The sequence below is a fragment of the Pogonomyrmex barbatus genome, unplaced genomic scaffold (genome assembly GCF_055798465.1).
Source record: "Pogonomyrmex barbatus isolate J1 unplaced genomic scaffold, ASM5579846v1 scaffold3, whole genome shotgun sequence".
NCBI classification, from domain to species: Eukaryota; Metazoa; Arthropoda; class Insecta; order Hymenoptera; family Formicidae; genus Pogonomyrmex; species Pogonomyrmex barbatus.
Genome location: NW_028297127.1, coordinates 16996847 through 17021826, shown reverse-complemented (window position 1 = coordinate 17021826; position 24980 = coordinate 16996847). Strand labels below are relative to the sequence as shown.

The 24980-nt window shown below is 31.9% G+C and overlaps 3 protein-coding genes across 6 annotated transcripts in view; 1 reads left to right on the top strand and 2 right to left on the bottom strand.

Moving 5' to 3' along the window:
- LOC105429522 (Wnt oncogene analog 6) overlaps positions 1 to 927 on the bottom strand; it is a 151560-nt gene extending 150633 nt beyond the window's left edge. Inside the window, exon 1 of the mRNA XM_089079898.1 lies at positions 401 to 927. The gene's annotated coding sequence lies outside the window, so the exon portion shown is untranslated. The remainder of the gene's footprint in view (positions 1 to 400) is intronic.
- ninaC (STKc_myosinIII_N_like and MYSc_Myo21 domain-containing protein ninaC) overlaps positions 1 to 17482 on the top strand; it is a 21185-nt gene extending 3703 nt beyond the window's left edge. The window contains exons 2-24 of the mRNA XM_089079882.1: positions 943 to 1193; positions 1356 to 1537; positions 4325 to 4429; positions 8801 to 9192; positions 9281 to 9371; positions 9735 to 9830; positions 9912 to 10097; positions 10378 to 10566; positions 10634 to 10833; positions 11293 to 11633; positions 11747 to 11957; positions 12064 to 12205; positions 12593 to 13051; positions 13285 to 13574; positions 13710 to 13969; positions 14105 to 14170; positions 14340 to 14512; positions 14731 to 14948; positions 15048 to 15148; positions 15569 to 15786; positions 16305 to 16492; positions 16578 to 16662; positions 16908 to 17482. Coding sequence (XP_088936008.1) covers positions 968 to 1193; positions 1356 to 1537; positions 4325 to 4429; positions 8801 to 9192; positions 9281 to 9371; positions 9735 to 9830; positions 9912 to 10097; positions 10378 to 10566; positions 10634 to 10833; positions 11293 to 11633; positions 11747 to 11957; positions 12064 to 12205; positions 12593 to 13051; positions 13285 to 13574; positions 13710 to 13969; positions 14105 to 14170; positions 14340 to 14512; positions 14731 to 14948; positions 15048 to 15148; positions 15569 to 15786; positions 16305 to 16492; positions 16578 to 16662; positions 16908 to 17201 — 4713 coding nt within the window. The 5' untranslated portion in view covers positions 943 to 967 and the 3' untranslated portion in view covers positions 17202 to 17482. The remainder of the gene's footprint in view (positions 1 to 942; positions 1194 to 1355; positions 1538 to 4324; positions 4430 to 8800; positions 9193 to 9280; positions 9372 to 9734; positions 9831 to 9911; positions 10098 to 10377; positions 10567 to 10633; positions 10834 to 11292; positions 11634 to 11746; positions 11958 to 12063; positions 12206 to 12592; positions 13052 to 13284; positions 13575 to 13709; positions 13970 to 14104; positions 14171 to 14339; positions 14513 to 14730; positions 14949 to 15047; positions 15149 to 15568; positions 15787 to 16304; positions 16493 to 16577; positions 16663 to 16907) is intronic.
- On the bottom strand, positions 15598 to 24980 carry LOC105429556 (uncharacterized). 4 transcript variants are annotated; one of them, XM_089079893.1, is made up of 6 exons: positions 24592 to 24820; positions 23341 to 23781; positions 23146 to 23245; positions 19030 to 19463; positions 18694 to 18906; positions 15598 to 15733 (listed from the first exon to the last, which is right to left on the bottom strand). In XM_089079893.1, exons 1-5 carry the CDS (start codon positions 24769 to 24771, stop codon positions 18694 to 18696), a joined length of 1368 nt encoding a protein of 455 aa, XP_088936019.1. In that variant the 5' UTR covers positions 24772 to 24820; the 3' UTR covers positions 15598 to 15733. The 4 variants fall into 4 exon arrangements, with proteins under 4 accessions (XP_088936019.1, XP_088936018.1, XP_088936020.1 ...); XM_089079892.1 differs by lacking the exon at positions 15598 to 15733 and adding an exon at positions 17230 to 17297; XM_089079894.1 differs by lacking the exon at positions 15598 to 15733 and having other exon boundaries at positions 17575 to 18906; positions 24592 to 24980.

The window sequence follows — 24980 nt, the reverse complement described above, 5'->3', positions numbered from 1 at the left end:
TTATAAAAATATTACATTTTAACAAATGGGAAATATTTAAAATAATAAACTCAACATTTAGCAGAGATCTTTTATAATTATTCCTCGTCTCGCAAGTTAAGAACAATAATCTTCAGTGTACGAAAGAAATTCGTATGGCTAATGGATACGTCTTAATTGTTTGCGTAGAAGGAATTCGATTAAATCTCAACGTACAAGCTTTGTATAATTCAATTAAAACGTACGATCGATAAACAGACAGGGATGCGAGTCAGGTTCGTGGCCAATGACGCCTTTCCGATCCTTTCTTCGCCTCATCCTCCTTCGGCAACGCCCGCTGAAGCTTTCAGGAAGCAAGCTACTAATTAACGATTACCACTCGTTCACGGGGCACTCGAGAGAGAATATAATTAGCACTCACCTTTGTAGACTGGAAAAGGGAGGCTGCTAAAACACTCAACTGGCCCAATCCTAACGTCTCTTAAAATATTCCAAATGATTCCAGAGAATCATCCTCGATCCAATGATTTGATCACAAGAAAGAGTCAATCATAATTTTCTCAGAATGCGAACATTGCTTTATCATCAAGACATCAATAAATATTCGTTTTCTGAAACAGAAGAACAATATATGTAAATTTGTATAAAACAATGTCACAAAAACTATATACATTGATTAATAAAATAATTTATCAAAACTTTATGTTCCATTATCATCAAATAACAAATTATTTCGATCTAAATTAAAGTTTTTTAAATATATATTTTTTTATTATTCTTCAAAATTAATATTTTACTTTACGAAAGAAATCTATATATTAATATTATTTTAAATGTTTAAATCGCTTTAATTTCATAAAAATTATGACTTGTAGAATCCTATTTTCCGCTTATGTTTATGTCTTAATTGCTAAACTATTTAAAATAATCTATATAAATTATTTCTATTCTTGTATATATCAGGCAATAGACATTATCTATTTGCAAAATGAATGATTTCGGTTACGGAAAACGACGAGAAAGTAACGATTGGCACGATAATGTACGAGATAAACAAAAAGAAATGGAGAATCGAAGTAAGAATCGAGATACGGGATCTGTGACTCTTAAACGATTGGACAGCATTCAGGATCCAGGAAAGAGATACGCATTAAAGGATCGCATTGGTGTCGGCATATGCGGCGATGTTTATGAAGGAATTGATCAGCAGGCTGGTACGCAAAAAAATATATATGCATATAGATTAATATAAACTGCGAAAATAAATTTTATATTCCTAAATAAAGTAGGAATATAAAAAAGAACTGTTATTTGTCATTTGCAATACAGGGAATGATTTTATACAGAAATAAATATAAACATTGAATATGTTTTAGGAAATAAAAAGATTGCCATTAAAATCCAGAAGCTCACGCCGGAAACGCAGTCCCTAATTGTGGAGGAGTATCGTATTCTTCGTGATTTCGCCGGTCATCCTAATCTGCCGGATTTCTACGGAATATATCGCAGACGATCCGCGAAGAAGTCCGAATACGACGAAATATGGTTCGTTATGGAGGTAAGCTTTAGACTATAAAATTAAGAAGATAATTATATAGAGAGATATAAAACTTTACGATTATGTAAAATATGAAATATGGAGATAAAATTTATACGCTATAAAGTGACTAACGTTACAGATATAAAGGCACGAGTCGACATTTTCACAATTTGCATATTTCTCTTAAATTTGTTGTTTTTGTTTCATTTTTTAGTTTACGTGTGAATTTTGACTTTATTTTTAAGTTTATTTAGTAACGCTACTTTCACACGCATCATTTTTTACTAAAATAAATCCCTCTTGTAAAGATAGGCATAGACATAGGGTTGCTGATATTTTCATTCTCTTTAATTTTTCCTTAAGCAACGTAATATCATAAAAAATAACTTAATATCACAAATAAGCGTTTATATCATGAGTCATTTAGGTTAGTCATTTAGGAATTTTGCGGTTATTTCGATTTTCTGTATAATAATAAAAATAATTGCAGTAATCACTGCATTTATTGGTTCCAAAATGCAGTGATTATTGCAATTATTTTTATTATTATACCGAAAGTCGAAATAACCGCAAAATTCTTATCGACATCGACATCGATATATCTCGTAATGCGAGATTCTCTTTAACGTTGTAATTCTTCAACAAGAGGAAGATAAAGAAAAAAAGAGACACAGGACAGAGATGCAGAACGAAAGATGAAGGCGGTTTGAAGTTGATGGTGAAAGAGAGGGAGAGAAAGCGAGGGTTGCCGTGTAAACCCGTGCTCAGAACCCAGAGGCAATTTCAAGCATTTGAGACCGTCGAATACACGGATAATTTACGACACACGCGCCCCCATTAAACAATCATTAAACTCGTTCGTGTACGCAGGTGAGGCTCGGCACGTCGCGGCCCTAATTTACGGACGGACCTCCGCGATGTGTGCCCGAAACATTATTACTTATCTCGGATAAAGCGACGATAGAGTTGACGTAATACGTGTACTCGAAAATCCGTCGAGTTATCTCGGGAATTGGGATCTTTTCGACCACGCCTCGATCGTTCAGAATGCGTCAATACGCAGAAAGTTTCTTGAAGGAAGTCACGTTTCATTAACTTTCTAACTTTACATGACCTCGCACCGGGATATACTTTCCTTTACATTAACTCCGAAAGTTAAGTTGTCACAAAGAAATATGAAATACACATATTTTTAATCGTGTAAAAATACGACAAGAATTTTCTTCTATAATGAATCCAAATAAATAATTTAACTCGTAAAAATTTGTAAACATAATTTAAGTGCAAACACATTATTTTGAAACTTAAAAGATTAATTATTTAACATATATAATTTCGATTTTAAAAAAATCATACATTTGACATCTTTATTCGCTCACGAAAGTTTCTTACATTTTTAACTTCGACCACCCACATTCTCGATCAATCTCTCTCTCTCTCTCTCTCTCTCTCCCCTCACGTCGTGAACAGATTCAAAGGCGACGCGTGAACACGGCAAAAAACGACGAAATCTGCCTGAATCTTACGATTCACTTCGGCAAGCGAAGACTCGCGTGCGAAGACGGGCTAAGTATCCGCAACGAAGAAACGTAATGAGTCGCCGGTCGCTACGTTAAGCTCGCTGATTGCTCGTTGCCGGAGATTACAAGCAATAAAGGCACAACGGGCCGCGGAGGCTGGTGCCGGTAGAAAGGAGACGTGGCGCATCTCGTCGACGGTGTGCAGACCGAATAGCAGTTTTGTAAGTCAATCGGCTTTAAGTCGGCTCGGACAGAAACGAGCGCCGAGATCTCGAGGAAGGAAAAGAGAAAGAGAAATACATACGACAATGTAGTGAAGATTTATCGCCGGTGGTATTTCATATCGAGCAAGTTTTATTGGCGCGAACGTAGAGCCTCTCGCGACTTCACCGCATTGCAGATGAAATTTGAAGAAGAGTTCTTCGAGCATTTCGTATTCGAGAGGAGGGAAAGGAGATATACAGAAAATTATAAACACGTATTAAAATATTATTCGAGTCGAGCTACAACATTTTAGCAAATATTTTATGCGTGTATTATTCTGTTTAAGAAGAATGAAATTAATCTTTCTAGGTTTAAAAAAATACAAAATTTGAAGAAATGTATATTAAATCTAAGAAAGTCTAAGACAAAAGAATAAACACTACGATTTATGATTCACACGGGATAATCTGGAAAGACCTTGGATCACGTTTATTTATAATTACCGTACGTTTCATGTAATTGTAAACGTATGCGCAAAGTCTATTACACTTTTAGATTATAAGTTCTCCAGGTGCTTAATTGGAAAAATAGATGATAAAAACGTTTTCCTGAACAAATTAACTTTCATATGTAAAATTTTTCTCAAAAAATTATTGAGGAATTATTAAGGAATTAATATAAAAATTTTATGTAAATTTAAGAAAAAAATGAAGAAAAATAAAGATTAAAAAATTATTCTAAAAAATAATTCAAAAGCAGGAAATGAATGCAGATGCTCGAAAGAACTTAATTCTAATTCCATTATCTTCAAATTATTTCCGCAATTAGAATGGCATTTCAATTAACATATATCAATTTCATAATATACAATTACATGAAAAAGATAGCGCTCATCGCACAACAGTCATCATATAAACAATGAATTGTCTGTCATAACAAATTTAAACTCAAATTTGATAAAAATAGATATAATTTTACTATTAATCCTTTTTTAATCTAATTTAGACTTTATTTTATAATTCGTATTATTTTTATCTTTATCTATTGCAGTCGATTAACAATATAACATTACATGTTATAGCTTTGCGAAGGAGGAACAGTCATGGATTTCGTACGCGGGATGATTGCAAGTAATAAAAGAATACAAGAGGAACATATTGCCTTCATTTTAAGAGAAGTAATCAAGGTAAGTTCTTTTCTTTTTTTTATGTAATATCTCGATATTTTTTCGACAAAATATATATCGCAATATTTTCCTACATAGATACAAATCTTCTCAATTTTATATCCTTTAGTATTTTGCAAAACTTACGTAAAAGATCTATCTTGTGTCTTATTATATTAAACAATATAGATATAGATTAAAAAGATAATATAAAAATTAAAGCGACTCGAAATAACTATGAGGATATCTTTCAAAAAAATATAATATAATAAAAACCAAAATTAATTAACAAATATATGACATGAAATATTTCACATGAGAAGCACATTTTATGTAAACATAAAATTAATAATAAACCATTAATATTGTGAAAATATTCGACTGACCGAAAAGTAAGTTCGATTAAAGTAATTAGTTTTTGCTCGGGTACGAGGAGATATATATGTCGGTAGCCGAGAAAGCCGTCATGGCCGTCCGCGGAATGTCCAGCAAAATTGTGCCGCAATCTACCCCTCACCATATATCTCGCTGTTCCTCGTCATTCTTTGTTTCCTTCCTCCCTTTCTTGAGCGTAATAAATATTACCTGCGTGACAGAGCGCACTGGTGAACCGACAGAAATGATAATAGTAGATATATAGCCATGGCAATAGTCGCGTTATTACGATATAATTATGCTCGATGGTATGTCTCGACGATGCTTTTATCTTGCGGCAGATTATCCCTCTGATTACAGAAGACGCATTGGCGCCGAAGTATAACCATCTAGTGCAATTACAAGACGCAGAAAAACGGAGTCTCTCGCAACTTTATAAAAATACTGATAATTATAATCATTATGCGATAAATGACTAAAACTCAGAAAAGTATTGCAAAACTGATACTAAAAATAAAATATGCAATAATCATTTTATGATATCACGTGATAATATACATATATGAAAAATACATATCCTTAAATATGAAAATATGAGAATTTAATAAAATATTCGAATTTTATTGCTATCGAAAAACTTTCTTGATATAGATACGAAGATATTCCTTTTATTCTAATCAAAATTAACTCATTTGTCTTTCTGTAAGAATAAAATATTTTTATCAAATTGTGATATGTATTTATAAATAAGACAAATAAATTAATAAATTAACAATTAACTCAATAAAAAATAAGATTGCGATCTCGTTTACAATAATAAGAGAATAACCTAATGAATTTGTGTAATTCATATCCAGTACAAATATTTATTTATTTTTTTTATCATTATTAACATTAATGGGCAATGCAGTTAACGTCACGATAAATTTAAACCATCGCATTAATTGAATATTATCCTTGTTTACGACAATCATAAAACGTAAGCCGTATCATTAATTTTTCCACAAGTTTCGAGAGAAAGAAGCAAGAACTGATGCGAAATGGTTGGCGAAATGAGCTGGAAACGGAATAACGCGAGTAAAGCACAAACTAAGATGTGAATAATATTCGAGTAGAAAAAAAAACGAAAGCAGAAAAAGCAAAGAGAGAGAGAGAGAGAGAGAGAGAGAGAAAAATTGAAAAAAAATGAAGAAGGAAATAGCATAGAGGTAAACATCTATAAAACTTCTATTTTATAGATTACTTCGATTTTGCTTAATAATCAATGGTCACGGAAGACTTATTTATAATTGTACTACCTTCCATGATTCCGATTTCTCCTAGGAGGTCGGATAATTGGTAAGGATATCGTGCTTATTTCTCCGCAAACTTAAGAAACCATGTATGTACGAAAAGAAAAATGAAGAGAAGCAAAAAAGCAAATGACTGATGCACGCTACAGGACGGAATCTAAGTGACCATTTCCGCTTTGATTCGTGTGTCATTGATTTTCCTTACCCATTATGTTCCTACATTTGATTATTTTTTTATTTACTATGATTTATATTTCTTTATTTTCTTTATTCATTATGTTTCTACATTTGATTTGTTTCTTTATTTATTATGATTTATATGCACGCGAAACAGAATTAACATTATCTCATAGTAAAAATGATAATGCTTTAATTGTTTAAGCTAACAAAATGATATTATCAATTAAGCCAATAGATAAAGCAGATATTACCGATAACAGTTTATTGAATCAATAAAATGCAATTTCTTGAAATTTCTGTTATTTTGTATTATGTGTTATAGTAAAAAGCTAAAAGAGAAAAATTTGATTTAAACAGAGCATTAAATAAGAGAAAGTAAAATTTAATCCAGTAAATATGAAAAACAATTAATTTGTTTCTGTTTGTTAATATAATTGCTGTCTTACGAGTATCCGCAAAGATTTACTCATTGACTGTACGTCTATTCTACATAGTTATTCAACCATTACAACACCGTAACTATTAGACCAACACGGTATAAGTGTCACGAGCCGTTAAACGGTAAACGTTTAAAATATATCATTACTGTCATCTAGTCTATATACAACATAAATGGATACTAAGACAAGTATATTACAACATCGTCTCCATTCTCTTTAACATAAAAAAATATTTCTATTTACATTCAATTTAAAGAAAAAAAAATGCTTAAGAAAAAAATCACATTAATGCGTTTGTTTTAAGTTAATTACTTCCTTATATACATGTAAACCAAAATAAATCAACTGTTAAGTTTCTTTACCATATTTTTTTAATTTTTTTTTAAGTTAATTCTTAAAAAATAATCAATTGTACATGAAAATTCTTCCTTTATTATGAAGTTTATATAATAATAGTTAATAATAATAATTCAATCAAAGATGTCTTCGCGATATCATTGACGATTGAGGGTTTTCTCCTTTGTACAATGAGACGAAGGATATTTCTTTCTCGAAATCCACTTCTCTCATAAGTTCACCGAGAGAGCGCGGCGAAAGGGCACGACGGCGTAATGGACACAGCATTCTTTCTCTCGCGAGTGGCTCATGGCTCACGGCGATAATATTTACGATCCAGGCAGTTTGTCACTAAATCATTATGTGGGTCTACCCTTTCGGGTATGTCCCGTGCACGCACAATCCGATGTCCTTCGCCACTGGGTCCAGCACTCCGCCTCCTCTCCTCGCATCCCCAGCTACCTACACCGTTCCTTCTCCACCTTGGAAACTGCACGCAACCCTACCGTCTCTCTTTCCTTTTCCTCCTCCCGTTCGCCCCTCTGTATGCTCTTTCCTCGCAGATACGTGTTCCATGGGCCCGGTAGCGATTCGTCCACGGTCACTCGTGCGGTAAATCAGACCACGCTGACGTTTAATGCCGGCAAATTACACGCGAAATAAATGCCCGCGAAGAGAAGTGCGCGGCGAGCGCAGTGCTCGAAACAGAAACACAAAGAGAGCACGGGATAAAGAACGAGAGACGAATGGAGACTACCTATGCTTCTTCTGCACGATCGTTATATCCCGTTTAATCTTTATCTTTCCGCCAATTAACAATTCGTTCGTCTCTTAAGACTTTCTTCCTTATCCTTAACTATTTCTTGTATATCATCCGGCCAACGAGCATTCATTAGCGACATCTTCTGTCTCTCTCCGATTTATTCGTCTAAACATTGCCAAAGCATTATCTATCTATAAACAAAATATAAATTTAATACAGATAACAGTATGTTGCGTAGATGCATTTTAAAAAAATTAATAACATAAAAAATGATTTAAATTTGTCACTAACTTGATAAATTAAGATAAGGCTAATATATGTTACAAAGAATTTAAAAGAAATACAATATAGGAAGACAAGAATAATTGCAATGTTCAATTAAAAATAATGAATAAGCGATTTATCAAAAATAGATAAAAATGTATTAAAAATAAGCTTCCGCAAGGAAATTGCAGGAAATAAATAAAACATTTCACGTTTATGAGCAACTTCGCAAGTAGCCTTAGCTTTGGAGTATGGAATACCCTTTGAAACGGCTTGCTGATGAGCCAGGTATTAATGATTTCATGCCCATGCCAGAACTGCTCGCTGACCCGCGCTTGTTACGCGTTGCGAGCACGGCCGGCCGCAAATTATAGATCGTTCAATTTGCAGTAAATCTATAAGACGATTCTCGCAAGACGCTGAAGGTGCCGAGTTGCCAACTTCTCTTCCGCATCGCCGTACCTCGAAGATATTATATATGTTTGTGTTGTCTTTAAATGTCTTCAAAACTGCGATCTGAGAATAATGCACAAAGTGCTGCATAACATTTATATTTCACAATTGTCGAACTTTAATTAGCATCTCTTTATTACTAAATTGATGTATAACGAGTGTCTCCCCTGAGAACATAAGTCAACAGCTCTTCGCTTTTGTTTCCAATTCTTATCAGTGATTTCTCATTTTCATAAATAGATATTATTGAGGCATAACAATAAAGACTCAGATATTACTCGTTTTTCAGGCTTTGATCCACTTGCATGAGCACAACGTAATCCACAGAGACATTCGTGGTAGCAACATCGTGCTGACGAAGGAAGGCGAAGTGAAACTGGTAGACTTTGGACTCTCCCGAATGATGAAGAACGAACTCGAAAAAAGACACACTTACATAGGTTCGCCGTCCTGGATGGCGCCGGAAGTAATTGGTAATAAAGACAGCGGAATCAATAGTGGATATGATAGCCGCGTCGATGTATGGGCAATCGGCATCACGGCGATAGAATTAGCTGATGGCAAGGCACCATTCGAGGATATGCATCCGACCCGTGCGCTCTTCCAGATCGTCCGAAATCCACCGCCAACTCTGTATCGACCTGCCAATTGGTCGAAGAATCTCAATGACTTTATTTCGGAGTATGCGATCAGATAGACATCAAAATTCCTTTATTACAAACATCGCGAACAAAATAAAGCAATAGTTACAATAACGCATTCGTTTCAGATGCCTTGAAAAAAATCCTGAGAATAGGCCATACATAATGGAGATCATCGAGCACCCCTTTCTATCAGAATTACCTGAAAATGATTATCCTGTAATATATGATTTCAGTACCAAAAGAAATATATTACACAGCACATAATTATAAACTGATCGTCGATAAGCCACAAAACTTCTAGAATATCATAAATACTTGTTTTTCATTTTTTAAGACTCGATCGATCAATTATTAATGGCAATAAAAATTGTAATGCTGAACAAAATTTTATTTTTTATTAAGAATGATAAGATTACTATCTTTTAAAATATTTTTTTAATTTTGAATTTTTATATAGCATTTTAGAAAAATACATATCTTCGATCTGTGTCTTTTAGTTTTAGGATCTACAAATATTTTAATTCATAGATGTAAAATGCTATGAAAAACAAAAATTAAATAAACATAATAAATTTTTAGTTGACGCAAGAAATCAAAGCGCTAACAATGGATCTCTCGGAGAAAGGCAGAAAACAAAGAAAAGCGGAATCGATAGTTCGTAAAGGTTTTTTAAAGGTAATGACTTGCAACAAATCAAAACTTAATTAAAATGACTAGTATTTGTAATATATTAAAAAAAAAATCTTAATTGAACAGACTCATCAAAATGAACCACCGGAACAAATGCTCACAGAGGATTTGGCAGCATTAGATATTCTGACTGAGGACATAATCTTGAATGAACTTCACGAGAGACTGCGACGAGGTGAATATCACACATTCGTCGGCGACGTTTTGCTAATACTTAATCCGAACGAAGAGCATGATATTTATGGTATTCACGTAAGTCTTATGCTAAATCATCAATTTTCTACACTCGGCAAATAATTTTCACAACTTTAATCATTAATAAAAATACTGTTGTACTTATTTCTTTCGAAAATCAATACTAAAACTTTCATTCATATTACTTTTATTTTCAATTTATAATCTCACATGTGTATTGATTGTGTATATGAGAAATATAATCGAGATTCATTTGATAGTATGTATATTTAATAATAAAATTTAATAATAAGCTTTATCATTATGAATCGTTTAACCAAAATTATTTTATTTGAAGCACCACGCAAAATATCAATGCAAATCGCGATCGGATAATGCTCCTCATATCTATTCTGTGGCGGATAGCGCATTTCAAGATGTTATGCTTAACGAGGAATCACAGCACATTTTGTTAACCGGTGAGAGTAACTCTGGGAAAACGACAAACATGTTACATTTAGTGGAGCATCTTATGTTCCTCGGAAAAGTGAGCATAATACAGTTATGTATATGTAAATATGAGTAGAGAAACTTGTTTATGTCTTTATTTTTAGGGTTTGCACGATACTGGAGCGAGAGTACTACGAGCTCTAAAAATTATCCATGCCTTTACTAGTGCAGCGACACCGCTAAATTCTAATTCCACCAGATGCATTTTACAAACACAGACGACTTTTGGATCAACGGGTAAAGCATCCGGTGCGATATTCTGGTTATATCAATTGGAAAAATGGCGTGTTTCGACTCGCGATAGGTAATTTATTTATTAATTAAATTGATCTTTTTAATGACGTAATATATTAAGCAAGCTTTAAAAATTTTAATATAAAATTTATAATATGTATATAATATGTATATTATAATGTATATTATAATGTAAGTTTTATAATGTATATAATATGTATATTATATAATATGTATATGTATATTTATAATGTTATAGTTTATAAAGTATATAGTAAATTAAAGTATTAAATATACCGAAGAATATATCGCACTTTGTACTCCAATGTATAACGGGTTATCATTATACAGGCATATGTGTGCAAAGCTGACGTATCACTTTATGAAAATTCATTAATCATCGAGAATTCCAATTTCATTTTTAATAATTAGTTCTGTAGATTAGACAAATAATTAAATTCAAATAGTTCAAATAATTATATTATAATAATTTATGTACTGACATAACAGAAGAAAGTATGTTTTTTAGAAATCAATCAAACTTCCATGTTTTTTATTACTTCTACGACGGTCTCGAAGCATCAGAAAATTTAAAACAGTATTTCTTACCAAGTGGAAGAAAACTTCGATATCTTCGAATAATTGATAAGGGCACTGAAAAGAAACGCGCGTTCAAAGTGAGAAACGATCCGCAGAACAACGCGGTTAAACTCGAGGAACTTAAAGAAAGTTTTAAATTTATGGATATGGAGGAGCACTGCGAAACTATTTGGAAAATTCTCGCGGCCATTCTCATACTTGGAGAGATTCGGTTTACTGAGGGTAATAATGGAGAAGCTGACTTGGACAACAATGAAATTGCTAATAGAGGTAAAAATTGGAATTTGAACGATCAAGACATCAATTCATGAGAGATTTGGATGTATTAAAGCGCGAGTTAAATCTGCAAGATATAAAAACTCATTAGTTGTTTCGAATTGCAGTGGCAAAGCTTCTTGGCTTAGACTCAAAAAAATTTATTTGGGCTCTCGTTAATTATTGTTTAATTGTGAAAGGATCGGCGATACGTAAGAAGCATACTTGCGAAGAAGCGAGAGAGGCACGAGATGTCTTGGCGAATATTCTTTATCAGCGTTTAGTAGATTGGATAATCAATATTATCAACTATAAACTTTCAATGACTCGCAGTCTTTAGTAAGTTATGTAGAAACTTCATAAAAATATATAACCGAAAAGAATATAAAATTGCTAAATACTTTGTATCAATAAATTTTTTCTTATTTTCTACTTTAATTTTCAGTGGTGACAAGCATTCTATCAGCATTCTTGATCACTTTGGATTTGAGTGTTTCTCAGTAAATAAATTAGAACAACTATTAGTGAATACAGTAAACGAGCAAATGCAATATTATTATAATCAAAGAGTATTTGCCTGGGAAATGGTAAATTTCTTATGAATAATTTCTTAAAAACAAATTATAAATTATATCATAACAAATTTTTATTCTACACCAGATTTTTTGTTTTTTTTATATTTAATTTTCTTATATAAAAAAATTTAAAAAAGATATTTTATTCTACTTTTAATTAATATAGTACATTGTTAAAATTATATCTCATTATAATTTTAAATTAGATAATATTTGTGAACGCTATTGAATATATGCCATTATATTACAACTTTATTCAATTTATTTTTAGAGTTAATTAAGCTACAGTCATAAAACTTGTCTACATGATTGTATCTCAAATCAGTAATAGGTTAACAAAATTTATTAATTATGTAGTAAATTAGAGAATTAATATTAAATATTCTTTCATGTTTTCAGCAAGAACAAGAAGAGGAAGATATACCCATACGACGATTTCACTTTTACGATAATAAGGAAGCGATTGATCAACTAATGAACAAAGAAGATGGCCTCTTTCGCATAATCGACGATGCTTCGCGGCAACTGCAGGACGCTCAGTACATTCTCGAAAGGATTAAAGAACATAAACGTGGCATTTACTTGAAACCGGTGAGTTCGCATGAATTCACCGTCGCACATTATACCGGCAGGTTGATATACGACGCCAGTGAAATCGCCATAAAAAATCGAGACTTTGTGCCGCCGGAGATGATCGGTACGATGAGATTCTCGTCACACGACGCAGTGAAGCAAATGTTCACCAACAAACTGACCAAGGCGGGGAGCCTGACAATTGTTCTCGACAATTGTCTCGCGGCGAAGAAAACGTCGAAAACGAAATGGAGTGCTCTCATGCAGGAATCATCCAAATTTCGAGTAAGTGAAATAATTGTATTTAAATAGATATTTTTTTTATTATATCAAGATATATATATTTTAACTTCAGCGTTAAATCTTTACTTGATCAATTCAAAATAAATTTCCTTTATTCCGTTAAGAAGTTTGAAAATTAGAAATATTTAAAGAATTTTTTTATAAAAATTTACCTCATTTAAAAATCTTCCAGTATGGAAGACAACAAACAAAATCTTCTTTTTTAAATTCAATAGAAATACAACAGCGCGTCCAGAGGTCAATACTCGCAGACACGCAAGATGCGGACGTGTGCGTCGACATTCAGAGCGGCCAGTCTCGAAATTCTGAAAAATCTCGCGGTAGGCGCGGGAAACGGCGGCACACATTTCGTCAGATGCATACGCTCCGATCTCGAGGATGCTCCTCGCAGCTTTTACCGAGAAGTTGTCAAACAACAAATCAGAGCGCTAGCAGTTCTCGATACAGCAAAAGCCAGGCAACGCGGTTATCCATACAGAATACCCTTTCAAGAATTTCTTCGGAGGTAACGCAGCTACCTTACAAAAGTAATACAAAAGTAATATTTAAACACAATAATTTTACGTGCTCATTGAGCTAGAAAGCTAAGTACGTGTTCCCGTAGTGTGAAACGCGCACGGACAATTGTTTCTAATTACAGATATAAGTTTCTAGCCTTCGATTTTGACGAAACGGTAGAGATGACAAAAGATAACTGCAGACTACTTCTAATCAGATTAAAAATGGAAGGCTGGATTATCGGCAAAACCAAGGTTTTCTTGAAGTACTATAATGAGGAATATCTGTCGCGCTTATACGAGACTCAAGTGAGAAAAATTATAAAGGTGCAATGCATGATGCGTGCCTTTTTAGCGCGAAAAAATATCGCTTCGAAGATTAAGGATATCAAAAAGGATATTGGTAAGTAAATTCTCGATCGAGCCAATTGCAAAATGCAATTTTAATATTTACATGTTAATAAGTGATTATACTTTCGATTCAAATGTTCTTGCAAATTTTTAAATATTTCGATCGATGTAATGTGCATTGTTTCAGTGAAGAAGGCGTCTATCAAAAAGGATTCATTTACTGAAGAACAGGCGGCATTGATAATACAAAAAAGTAGATATTAAAAAATAAAAAAGTAACATTTAAAAGTAACATTTAAGCTAGTTATTTTATAAGAATTTATATAAGTCACTTGTATTTTATTATTATATTTTTTATTATTATATTATTATTTTTTTATTATTATTTTATTATATTTTATTATTATATTTTTTTCTATCAGCGTACAGAGGACATATAGTAAGAAAAGAAATGGGGCTCAAGGGAGAGATGAGTGAAGAAACAAAGGATTTTATCAAATTCTACTGCAGCAGATGGAGATCGAAAAGCATGTTCCAAGTCCTCCTACGGTACCGTGCAGCTCGGTATCAAGATTTCGTGCAATTATCGCAACAGGTATTACCTATGTTTTTCATAAGTTTACTTATTATTTCTTCTAATATAAAAAAATACAGTATTAAAAATTCCAAACAATTTTTACAAAAAAGCATTCAGAAAACAGATACAATTGATTAAAGATATTAAATTTCTTAATTTCTATCATGCATGAAATAAAATAATGTAAAAATTTTTATTAAAGCCATAATCAAATTTTCTAAATAAATATGTAATAGGTTCATCTATACAATCAATCAATAGTGGGAGTTTTGGAGAAATTAAATAAAAATATATCTCTTGAAAAAGTAGATCCAAATGCCAAAATAGATGCCTATATAAGTGAGGTGAGACCACCTCAAGTTTACAAACTGCCTTTCAATATGCAACAAGAACTTCCGTATTTCGATACAAATTACATGAACGATCCTTCGAATGCAAATATTAAACGTGCAGGGTAAGCCATCCAAAATACTTTTTAAATTTCAATTTACTTATATTTACGATAATAATTTAAATACTTTGGTAATTTAAAAATGAAATAACATTTTCACAGATCCGTATCTTCTACGTTAAGTGATGATGAGCATGAGTCTTGGGATGCACCGTTACGTAGACAAACCGTGCCCTGGGCCAACAAAAATATTCATACCAGAGGTACCTGAATTCGCTAATAAAAATTTTAAAGTTTTAAGAACTAGTTCAATAGTTATATTATTTATCATGTAAAACGTCACTTGGTAAAAAATTTTCCATACTTAATAATAAGTAACTTTTCCATAATTAGATATAATTAAATAAAAAACACATAATTAAATGATATATTTATATATAATTATATATAATTATATATGAAATAGTGAAATACACAATTATAGGTGATTAATATATATAAAGATAAATATATAAAATATATATATAAATATATAAAAATATCTATATATCTATATATAAAGATTTATATACGATTATATATAATCATATGTAATTAAATATTTTGATATAAGGACATATTCTATATATGGAAAATTTTCTGGACATGCATCATCTGAGACAATTTTTTAATACATTTTTCAGATATTGAAGTTCAAACTACAAACTCGCCACACCATGTACTTCATCGTTCGTCCATCACTGGGGAACAAAGTTTGATCAACACTCCGTTCACCAGGGATTCAAATATTCCAATTCAATGTCCATCTGAAGAATCATCTCGTCATCATAGCATTTCTGGTTTTCAATCTACGAATAAATGTGATTCAACACAATCTTCCATATCTTATACTCTTTATTCTGTAAGTTTACAATGAAATATTATATATATATATATATATATATATATATATATATATATCTCAAACAATATAAAATTAACAAATTAAAACATTTCTCTTTAAGAATTCCTTATCTTAAGCATTACAATTTTAGAATTTTCAATGTTAAATAAATACGATGTTATTCTATTAAAACAAATTTTACATAAAATTAATTGAAAAATTGAAGAATTTACTCGATTGTCTAGTTCGATTGTCTAGATAATGTCTAGTTTAGTGAAATCTTTCTATTTATAAATACAATTTATTTTAATTTAATAATTTTTTTAATTTGATTTTTTAATTTCTCTCGTTCTATTTCTGATTAACAATATTAAAAGACACTTATAAGATAATAAACGATAATAAAATAATACTTTAGAAAATGTAGAAAAATTATTATTGAAATATATTAATATTATAATTATAATATTATAAATATTATAATAATTCAAAATTCAAAATTATTCTATGTGCAAAAATATTTATTTTATATATAGAACAACATCAGCGTTGGATCAGTACGTACTAGGAAAGAGGAACCGTCGTCATCAGTACTACTTAATCAAACGCAACCTTTGGCGATGCGCAATTTCAACAATTATGAATCAGATAATCAGAATAGGAATAATATAGAAGTTTGCGAGTTTGAAAACAGAATTAATCGTAATGTCAACAATAATATTCGGTACAATTGTTATTAAGATGAATTCCTAGAAATATAAAAAAAAAATAAATTCTCTCTTCGTAACATAATTTTTTTTTTATTATAGCGTAAATCCGATTAAAGAACTGGAAATGATCGGACGCAGGAATAACAATGACGAAAATGATGATGCGCCTCCATTCAATTTTCAGGTAAGATATATTATACTTATTTTATTTTTCCAATTATATATATATATATATATATATATATACATGCATATTATATATATATATATATATATACATATATATATATGATATATAATATGTATGTTTGTATTTTAAAAATATTTTAAGAATAAAATAATTATATCACAAACTACTTTAGAGGAAATTACACATATTATATGACAAAATCTTTAAAAGATATTGTTTCTTTATTATATCTTCAAAAGGCAATGCTACGGAAAACACCTCATCAACGTGCTTCGATGAAACGTAATCCCATATACGAGAGCGTCACATCGTCAAAATCAATGTCAAAATCTTATAGCGATTTATATGTTGCTTACAAAAGTGACGATAGTCGCAAAGATTCGCCAGAATGGAATCCAAACGAGATGATCGTCATGTCAGAAAAATATGCAAACGAGAACGCATGGAATGAAGAAGGTGCCAAAGATGATAATAGTGTTACTACAGAGATAGCACCAGGCATCATTGTTAAAGGTTATATAGCTGAATTATAAAGAAAGAAAAGATCAGTTACATCACAATCAATTATAATTGCATTTATGTTTAATCAAACTATATGTCTGTATTTGTGTCACAGTAACAGCTATAATCTGGAAAAGAAAAAATTAATTAAAGATAAAGTGAAGATATAGTGAAGATTATCAATGCGATTAATTTTTCGTGCAATTTAAAATTACACTATATCAAAATATTTTAAATTTTTAATTGAGAAAATGTGACTCTGTATAACGATATTTATAACGAATAACGCAATGAAATCATTGTGACAGCATCATTTGTGACAGCTGACTAAATATATCAATGATTTATTATAATTATGTTAATGATATATATCTAGAATATATCTAGAAAAATGAAAAATTTGCATTTAATGTTATATGGGATGATTTATTTATTACAGAAGATTAAATATCATTTCTTCATTAATACAAACAATTATTTTAATATTTCATTATCAATAACTCAGATAAATAAATTTTAAGTTATAAATAGTATGTTATGCATTTACAATAATGCTGATTACATGCGTAATGTCCATTCATAAAAAGAGATAAGTACTTATGTAAATCGCTTTACATAAAGATTAATAACATAATTCTTCTATTGGATATTAGAAAGATAATTATCTGAATAATAATTCAGTTTATCAACTATTATTAAATATAATACAAATAATCCAACATAGTTAATTGTAGTCTGAATGGAAAAATAACAAATAAATTCACAAAAAGATGTTATTATCGATACAAATAATATCACTTTCTTGTTCGTAAAAATTCTCTTTTAAATAAACTACAATTTCCAATTCAACAACAGTATATAGCAAAAAGTATTTACTATATTATATATACATTGAAGAAACTATATTTTATTTCGAATGATTATAATATAAAATTTGAATTTAGAATATACATATATGTATATAATATACATACTGGCCATATATAACAATTTTTCTTATATATGTATATATGTATATATACATATATATATATATATATATATATATATATAAAACAGCTACAAACACAAAAGAATATTGTTCACACATTATGTTACTAAACATTTCAAATAGTTTTTAAAAATGTTTAATAATATATGTGTATACATCACAGTAATTATCGTCATGTCGTCATATTTTTATATCAATCTTTTAAATAATATTCAAATTATTGTTTTTGACAAAGTTATTAAAAATAGTTTAATATAAATACAATAAATATGGAACATCTCATTCATAGCTATACATAAAATATATTAAAGAAAAAAAATATATTAAATATATTAAAGAAACATATATATATTAAAAGTATGTTTTATATTTATCTAACCATATATAATTTTTCTTATAAAAGAATAAATTTGCATTTGCTTCGAACACGACGGTATCATCAAGAGTATCATCAATAATATATTTTTATTAAAATAAAAGATTAATAATGTAAATAACGCCTTGATATACAAAATTGTAACTGAAATCATTACCTAATCTTTATCTTGTTGAGTGGTATCTTGACCACAGTTTTGTTGCGAACTTTGCTTAATAATATTAACCAATGTATCCAATCTGGTAGGACGCGCTATTTGCAAGACCATGTGTGCTTCTTCCAAAATTAAAAGACCATTGTGTGCATCACTGGCCGATAGATTATGTGCTGATATCACATGTCGTCTCCAAGCAGCATGCGTAGGAAGAACCTATACGTATATGATAATCATAAAAATAAAATGTTATCCGTCATATAAATGCAAACTTCATAAACGTATAATTCAATTCGTTTGCTTTGTCTTAAAACAGATCAGAAAACTTCAGAAACTCACTTGTAAACACCATTTACAATTAAGGGAAGGAGAGATGGTATGGACAGCTTTTATGTGCCTTCTGCGAAAGCCCCAACTCGTATATGCCCTGTCACAGAAGGGGCAGGGAAATGGTGGATATGCTGGTCCACCTTTTATGGTGTCCTCTGATAAATCTGTATAAGATTCAACGAACGTGGGAAAACCAGGTTGCGAAACTCCGGGATTATGTTCCATAAAAACATTCGAGGACTCTGGTTGATTTATTGTTTGTTCAGCATGAGAATAATTTGGTAGATCGGATGGTGGATCCTCTAATATTTTCGAAATATTCCACAACGAGCTCCGTTCAATTGCGAGAGGATCTTTCTCATGTGTTTGTAGATCTGGAGAAGTGTTGCGAGCTTCAGCTATCACTGTCACAATCGGCTTTGACGGCTTTGACGGCTTTGATCCTATAAAGAATTTCAATCTAACATTTGAATTGTCTTTTTCATAAATTAAATTTGACTCGCAAATTAAATATATATACTCGTATATAATATATAGTCGTATATAATATAGTATATAATATATATATATATATATATATATATATATATACAGTCATCAATCATGTAATAATATAATCCACTCAATTAATAGTTACTTAATTGCTTTTTTACTTACGTATAAGAAAAAAATAAAGAAATAGTATTCATAAATACGTAAAACATGCTTCATTTTTTCAATAATATAAACACTATATATTCGCATTAACTATTACATTAATCTGCAATTTTATTTTAAGTTTAAACGATATTTAAAGTCTATGTAAAATACATATTTAAATTTCTCTGCAAAAAAATCTAAAAAAAGAAATTATTGTTTTCATAAGTATTGTAAAATGCAATACTGCGTGGATTTTTATATGCATAGATATACGATAAACAAAGGAGTTTTTATGTATCGGAAATAAGAAGACAATTAAAAATGTAAAATATGTTTATTTGCGACCAGTCATTTGTTTTGTCTACAATAATATTGATTTAAATAATAGTCGTTTTTCAAAGCTGTCGTTTCTTATGTGCCCCAATGATCGACGCTCGCATATCGCGCAACCTAAAAAAAAAACGACACGATTTTACAATTAAACAGAGATCAAAGAATACTTTCGCGCGAGTCTTGCAGAAGGAAACGCACGATAGAAATCATACGTCGATTTGCAACGTATACCATAATAATTCGTGGCGCGTTTTACATGACCCTCTGCTGCGATTTAAATACTCTACAAGCATGTCTTAAATCACTATTCCTGTCGTAAGAGCTACAATTTCTCTTTTTCTTTAAGTGTACATAGAGCTGCCATGGTTGTGCAGCACGTTCACGTAATCAACATGACCATATTCTCGTACATACATATATGTACATATACATACCAATCTCTCTAAGTGAATACACGTATGCACATGTATATAACGCACATTAACGCACAATGAACGCATATACATACGCGCATCTTGTATCGTGTATCGATAATGCATGTGAATGAGTACGTGATGTATATATTCGAGTGCGAGGAAAAGAGAGAAATAATTGAACGTATTTCTCTCATATAGCCAATATAGCTTTTTAATATATACCGCGTAAAAATGAGTCGCAACTAAAGAAGGAATGTTACATTCAAGATCTCATACATGAAATCAAGATACAAGTAGATGAATGATCAACATTACTTGCGAGCACGTGAGAGAAGTGAGAAGATTCTTTAAGCACACGTGGTATGTGCAAGTGTGAACAAGGGATGAGAGAAGAGCTCGAATGTACTATATCCCGGGGTTTTCTTTGAATTTTTAAAATGGAAATTAAAAAGAAACTACGAGGAAGGCTTAGAATTATTCGATTGTTCGCCACCCATCACGCCGAGCGGCGAACCTGAAGCGTATAAATAATTCGATCGCGTCTACAATGCTCTTTCTAATATCACCCTGTCACCCCGAAATCTACAATCTAGAAACGTCACCGCGTATTCCGTATCCGTCCTATCGCACGTTAAGTCCGCGATTATAACCATATCATCCATTTCTTTTTCCCCTGGCTACGCGCGTAAATCTTACCGTCTACTTACATCAATTTTTATTTTTACAGTGTCCTAAATATAAAGCGCGAAAAACTCATACCAAAGAGGAACAAGCGAGGAACGATTTGTCCTACGACGCTTGTGTGAGAACGAACGGGGTGACGGGTTTACAAGAACGATCCTATTCCAGCCAGTGGAAACGTTTCCGTTTGACCCCTGACCTAAAACGCCCTAGTCATTGGGTGTAGACTGAGCGTCTCTGAAACAGATACCTTTTCAAGCCCCTATTACTAGTGTCGATTTTGGTTACGCAATTCTTCCACGCCTCCTCCCATTCGATGCTATTGGGCGCTATGCCGCTAAAGTGCAATAGGACCTCCCGGATTAAGTGTATCTTGTTGCTATCGAACTGCTGCTTGCCCATTTTGCCATTGACGTTGCAAAGAATCCTCTCTTCGGGTGTGAAGAGAATTTTCATGAGGTCGCAGGCTAAATGATCCATCGGTCGGGATGACGCCCAGGTCGAGATTATGTCCGGACTCGGCAGAAGATCGGCGTAAGGTAGATGCTGATACGAGTAAAGCAGCGGTTTGACGTCCGAGAATCCACTTAGTCCAGACAAGCCAGATAAACCGGAAATGTCTTCAGCAGGGCTGTTCCCAGACCCTGCCACACATATCAGCACAGCACGCTTTAGAGACACGGGCTGCCCCACACACGTGAATTACGCGCACAATAAAGAAAATGCGAGCGAATGTATGTTAAAGGCTATAATGAAGGACCGATCACGCATCTTCCATCTCACGTATGCACTGCTCGCACGCATGCACGCACATACGCTTATTTATCGCCGATCGAAACGTGACGCCGAAACCGGCTTCATTTTCATAAACTCTCCAAATTGCAGAAATTAAAGTAGCGATGATTATTGTCAGTTTTTTTTGCACAAATTACAATTATTACAAATCAATCGTACTTCTTAATAGAGAGAACGATATATTTCTATATCAAATTCCGCGAAATACTTTTGTTATAATGTAATAAATCATGGAGACATTTATCATTTACATCAATTATGTCGCTCTCATTGTCTTTTCAATAGAATTATCTTTACTCGTGCACGCAATCTTTGTTTCTACCTCTCTCGTGCGGTGCCCTTGCAGCACAGCAAATAAAGAAAATGTGGCGCGCCAAAACGAGCAGAACAGAATATGCGGTGAAAACGAACAGAATTCGAAAAAGCTACAATCTGCAGTATCAAAGAAAAAGCTTTGATACTACAGTAGTCGTCGGCATATGCAAAGACAGTGAAACAATGTATACAATTGTATACAGCACTTGTGCATTGTGTGTTAATATTAACTATATATGATAATGAAAATGCTATTAAGAAAAAATGCTAAGTGATAATTTATGTTCACAATTCTCGAAAAAGCAAAATGTGATTATATTCGCGTTAGATCAAACTTATGTAAACACTTTAATAAAATTTTTTTACTAAATTTTTTACTAATTAGTAACAATACTTCATATATTTTTATTAAATTTAATATATTAACTTTAATTTGAGAAATTATAAAAAAACAAACTGCTTCTAATTATAGAAATAAATCAAATAACAAAATTTTTTAGTATTAATATCACAAGAAAATAGTGAAGTGTAATGTAGAAAGTCTTTAATGTTAAAAATTAGAAAACTGCGACAAATAATCGTTTTCTTTTTAATAAAAAAATCATTTTTAAGCATCTTTAAGAAATTATAATTCAAACAAAACAGTATGTGGCATCTTCTAATAAGTACTCTATACATATATGCTTGTATATGCATCTATATCTCTAAATAGCGAATTTAATCGACTTATATGTAATATGAAATTAAGATAGCAACAATAGCAATGAGAATAGCAAAAGGAAACGAATCAGTGTTTCATTTAGTATAATTTTCACATTTCTAATATAAGAAAACATAAAATGTAACGTATATATAAGAGCTGCTTATATATTTAACATGTAATGCATACTAAAATAACATGAAATAGAAAAGATCTGACCAGACTTTGTACGTATATAATACTAACCTTGATTTCCGTCTGTTTGTCCTGTATCTAGCCTTTCTGGATCTTTATCTAATGGAGATCGTTTTGGGAGATCATCTACTGCCATTTCTAATGGTTCTATCTAAAATGCATTTAAATTAGATTTCATATTTTATATACAACATTGAAGGTAATACACAATTACTTTATTATCACAATATTCTATTTTAAACTAACTTTCATCTCTAAACGATGATACACTGGATTTGGTAATGTTTCAGGTAGCATATAATCTCCATCTTTCCCACTTTGATCGCTGTCAGCGGATTCGTTTGTATTTTCCGATTGCGGTATCCTAGGTGTTAGTGCTTTTTCCAAAATAGAGTTATTTTGTTGTTTGCTAACTTTTTGTTTCTTTTTAGGTGCCTCCTCCTTGCACAATGGTACATCTTCGGCCACAGCCTGTTCTAATTCAGCCAGTCGTTTGTAAGATTCCTTTGCAAAAATGTCTCCCCCAGACAAGCCCCGAATTTGTAATGTCTCTGCTGCTTTTAGGAGTGCTGGTAAATTTTTTTGCTCAATATTTACCTCTCCCTTATATATAAATATTAATAGTGCCTCCAATTCGCTAAAATGTACATCCTGGAGTATTATAACTGGATGTTGGCATGGGTTTGTCTAAAAAAATAAAAGAATAGCTGTCATAATAAATAAATTATCATTTCTTTAAATTTAACTTATTATTTTTCTAAATTTTTCACAATCAATTTTTCAAGATAAATGCTTCATTCTGGAAATAAACATTTATAACAATAACAAATAATATAAAGTAGAGCAGAAGAAATATTCATAAAACTTGTAACACATAAAAAACATTAAAACCAATATTTCTTATAATTTTATTATTTAGATAAATTATAACTTATAAACTCATAGATTATTTACTATAATAAATATAAAACATAAAATAATGTAAAATAATTTATCTACTGTTTTTATTATTTTTATAAAGGAAAAATAAAATACAATAAAATCCATACTTAAATGGTAAAATTAACATTTTATATTACAACATATTTTAAGTAGATTGTCAATAATAAAAGAATTTATCGCTTCACTCAAGAAAGAAAAGCACACATTGCTACTTGCTAAGAAAAATCAAAGTAAACAAGATCATTCTGATGAAAAATTTGAAGAGCTATATGTATATATATATAAATAGCTAACAATCCCATGTAACGAATTATTAAATTTGTCTCGATGTGATAATCGCGGTGATGGTTCTTTAACCTTGATGAAAAAATATTTTGAAAATTACGCGACGATTGTCAAACGCGTCGCTTCATCGCTTCGGAGCAATAACAACACGCGTGCGACGCAAAGACGAGAATCCCGTGGACGAGCGTACACGAGACATTCAGGGAGACGATCTCGTCGTACGAGCAGAGTTCGAGGACGATCACGATGATGATTAACTGACAGGCATACCTGGAAGACCTTCTTGAAGAACGGACTGCTAGCCGAGAGTATCACCTTGTGCGCCGTCAGACACTGTCCGTCACTGGCGAGTGTCACGTCCACCAGGCCCTCTTCCTCCCAAAGGCTCTCGAAGCTCGTTGCGATATTGCTGAGAAAACTGTTCCACTTTAGACATATTTGACTTGACATGTCGCGCAAAGTTGGACGGGCACGCTGATATTGTCGGGATGCTATCCGTACCGTACGCGATGTTGTCCGCGGGCCTTCTCACGCGACGACGGAGGCGGCGAGTGCGACAGTGAGACCACCGCAGTCGTGCCAGGCACGCACAAACATCGCCGCCGGAGTCGGGAGAGCACCACGGCCGAGCAGCATGGCCGCCATCGCCCGCCGAGCAT